This window comes from Trichinella spiralis (assembly GCF_000181795.1).
Source record: "Trichinella spiralis strain ISS 195 chromosome Unknown Scfld3738, whole genome shotgun sequence".
Classification (NCBI taxonomy): Eukaryota; Metazoa; Nematoda; class Enoplea; order Trichinellida; family Trichinellidae; genus Trichinella; species Trichinella spiralis.
Window position 1 is genome coordinate 1 of NW_003530677.1, and position 1,215 is coordinate 1,215.

The 1,215-nt window shown below is 41.0% G+C and overlaps 1 protein-coding gene across 1 annotated transcript; it reads left to right on the forward strand.

Annotated features, from left to right (window-relative positions):
* Positions 1 to 97: 97 nt before the first annotated feature.
* On the forward strand, positions 98 to 670 carry Tsp_13811 (hypothetical protein). Its single transcript, XM_003367752.1, has 3 exons — positions 98 to 186; positions 291 to 465; positions 572 to 670. Exons 1-3 carry the CDS (start codon positions 98 to 100, stop codon positions 668 to 670), a joined length of 363 nt encoding a protein of 120 aa, XP_003367800.1.
* The last annotated feature ends 545 nt before the right edge of the window (positions 671 to 1,215 follow it).

The window sequence follows — 1,215 nt, forward strand, 5'->3', positions numbered from 1 at the left end:
TCACACATACAATTGAACAGATTTCAGAATTCACCGGTCATGCCTTTCAGTGAATTGAAACGAAGAGGCAAAGGTGTAATTGACTTGTATTGCAGTAATGATAATCAATCAGCGTAGTGTAGTGATTGGGCCATTGCGAAGTAATGTGGTCATCCACATACAAGAAGGTCCACCCACAAGAATCAGGTGGATCGGGGGATAGAAAGCAACGGCAGTTTATAAATGATCATGAGGATGGCAAATGAAGTTGATTAATCCGTCCATTGATCCAAATTCTTCAACAGTTAAAGGTTCGCCATGCTAAATTTATCTACAAGCTTTAAGGGTGAAAACCATCCCGGATCAGTTGAAGAATGTCCTCAACGATGTGATTACAGCAGTGAACTTAATCGAGCTGTCATTCTTGGACAAGAATACGTTGATGTCATTTTGACACAATTATCCACATCCAGACATGAATGTCGCGTACAATAATATCAGATTTGCTATCTTTTCCATTGCTGTTGTGCGTTGTGTTATTGTGCATCGTACTGAGGACGAAAAATTTTTATTCTTTTTTGGGATGTATGAGACGATGGTGCAGTCTTCAAAAAAGGCGATTGTGGAAGAGTTCACTGCTCAGCCTCGAGGAAAATTAATTGCCGCAGTTGCTCTGGCTTGGATTCCGTAACAGTATCAAGCAAAGTCAACTTTTTTTTCTTAGCTCTAAGCCCAATGCGTATGATGTGAAAAACTTGTCGCATGTGTCATTATGACCTTTTAGGCCCTTTGTCATGTCGAGAACCATTCGCATGCATTGGCTCTTCTCACGATGTTCCACTTGCGGCCTGCCAGTGTAAATATGCGGGGTGGTTTTACTCGGTCCCGCTTTTCACTCATCGTTCGTACCCCACCCTATTTGCCCAGACTGTTGAATGGCTAATCGACACAAAGCAGTTGTTTATTTTAAAGATTCATGGTAACATGGCTGTATCTCTTCTGAACGAGATAATCAACTGATTGCACTTATTGCTATATGCATGAAGAAGCGACACATTTTTCTCTGGTAAATAGTTTAATACAAGCAATGAATATACAACGTCCCGACCCAACCATTAATTGCAGTCCCATACTAATTGGATGGTCATCTCCGAGCACAAAATTCCCGGGATTTGGATGGGACTTTGCCGTCTTCATGAAAGTGGATATTTTGGTCAGACATGGTATTGAATAATT